Consider the following 1,770-nt stretch of genomic DNA (forward strand, 5'->3'; position numbering starts at 1 on the left):
ACCACACATACCACCCACCGGAAAAGGGGAATCCTGCACGCGTTCCCGGTCTCGTCTATCTCTCTCTTCCTCTACACTGAAAAACACTAATTTCCGAGGCGTCTACGTGCGAACTTCCCGCCTGATCACCAATAGACAGCACAGTAAAGCACCGTGGTCAGCTCGCACCGCTGTCTTCTTTATAATATACTCCAGTATGACGGGCAATCTAGAGCAGGCCTTGCTGCCACCACTCCAGCCCCGCTGGTCTCCTCTACAAGAGGAGGAGCGCAACCGGCGCCTTACCGCACTCGGCTTGGTTATAAGTGTGCCCGAGCCCGCGTTGATATGCCGACCGTGCGGCTACGCCTTGCAGCCCAATGGCAACTGCGTGACGCGGCATCTCGCTGACAAGCATGCCATCCCAAAGCGGTCGCGCGACGGACTCCACCCCTTGGTTCGCGCCCTATGTCTTCCGGATCCCAACACCCTACCTCTCCGCCCCGATTGGTCGCCGGCCCATCCGCAGCTGGCCACTCATACCGGCGTTGCCTGCCGTCACTGTACCTACCGGACAACCAGCGTCGAGCTCATCACGCGGCACCTAGCGAAAGCCCACAATCGCCGCCGCGCCCAGGGGTACAGGGGCTGGCTGCGCGACGAGGTCTTCGAGGACGTTGTCCTGCAGAGTTGGACCCAGAACGGCGCCCGCGGGTACTGGATCGCTACGCAGGACCCATCCCCGGCCGAGCGACCAGAAGACGCTTCCTCCCGGTTGCGGAACCAGGCCACAACCGAGCAGAGGGCTGCCCTTGACGTGCTGCATCAAGCCGAGCGGGAACACCTGGCCAGCCGTTCAGCTACCGCTCGCCAGACAGACGGCACGAGCCCACCTGATCTAGCCCTACAGACGAACTGGATGCGGCGGACTGGCTGGTTAGAGACCTTCCACGGGGCGAGGCGCGACGTTCTCGCCAGGCTCGCCCTGCCGCCGTGCCAAGAAGGGGACGGCCTGCGACTTAGCGCGCCTGGAGACGAAACAACGATCCGGAGCACCCGCGAGGACGAAGATCGGTTAGGCCGCGTTGCGTCGGCGTTGCGCGGGCTTCAGAGCCGCTGTGAGGACACGGCGCGACACACCGACGTTTCGATCCGGCTGTGGCTTCGGAGCACCGACCCGGTGCGTCCGCACAGGGTCCCCTTTGAGCTCGTGGGCCGCCAGTCCACGGCCCAATCCTACTGGAGGCTCTTTCTCAGGTTCTTCTGCTTCTCGTTTCGGCTCTGGCGCCTGCCGGAGGCTGCCCGCGTTTCTCTATGCCGGAGGTCGTTGACGCAGGCCCAGCGTGACGCCTTGCAAGCGGCTTGGTCCGCGCTCGGCGAACCACGAACCCAGGGTCAGCGGCGCGTGGACCGCGCAACTAGAGGAGCAGCCCAGCCGAGCGCGCGGGGGTCCGGCGGCGGGAGCGAGGATGAGTGCTACGACAATGCCCACGATTCTGGGATAGAGACCGTGGACACTACCGCCTTCTCATGGCCATCTCGCACGCGGCAGACGAGGCGAGCTGCTGCTGATCACGACGACGTAAGCGCATTCAAGGACAAGGACGATGGCGAGGGCGACGACGACACGACCAGCCAGGACGACTCTAGCGTAGACGGCGGAGAGAGCGAGGATACCGAGTCTAGCTCAGAAGATGGGGATGACGCTGGATCCGATCCGTACTACCAGGACGTCCTGCTACAGCTCGCTAGGCTTCTGGTGACCGAGCCATTCCGTGGCGGCCAAGCACG

The 1,770-nt window shown here is 63.8% G+C and overlaps 1 protein-coding gene across 1 annotated transcript in view; it reads left to right on the forward strand.

Moving 5' to 3' along the window:
- Positions 1–1,770, forward strand: part of CHGG_02135 (uncharacterized protein) — a gene marked incomplete at both ends in the record, with an annotated part of 6,390 nt that overhangs the window by 2,134 nt on the left and 2,486 nt on the right. The window contains one exon of the mRNA XM_001221355.1: positions 239–1,738. Within this exon, the coding sequence (XP_001221356.1) occupies positions 239–1,738 (1,500 nt within the window). The remainder of the gene's footprint in view (positions 1–238; positions 1,739–1,770) is intronic.

Source organism: Chaetomium globosum, genomic scaffold (genome assembly GCF_000143365.1).
Source record: "Chaetomium globosum CBS 148.51 scaffold_1 genomic scaffold, whole genome shotgun sequence".
Taxonomy (NCBI): Eukaryota; Fungi; Ascomycota; class Sordariomycetes; order Sordariales; family Chaetomiaceae; genus Chaetomium; species Chaetomium globosum.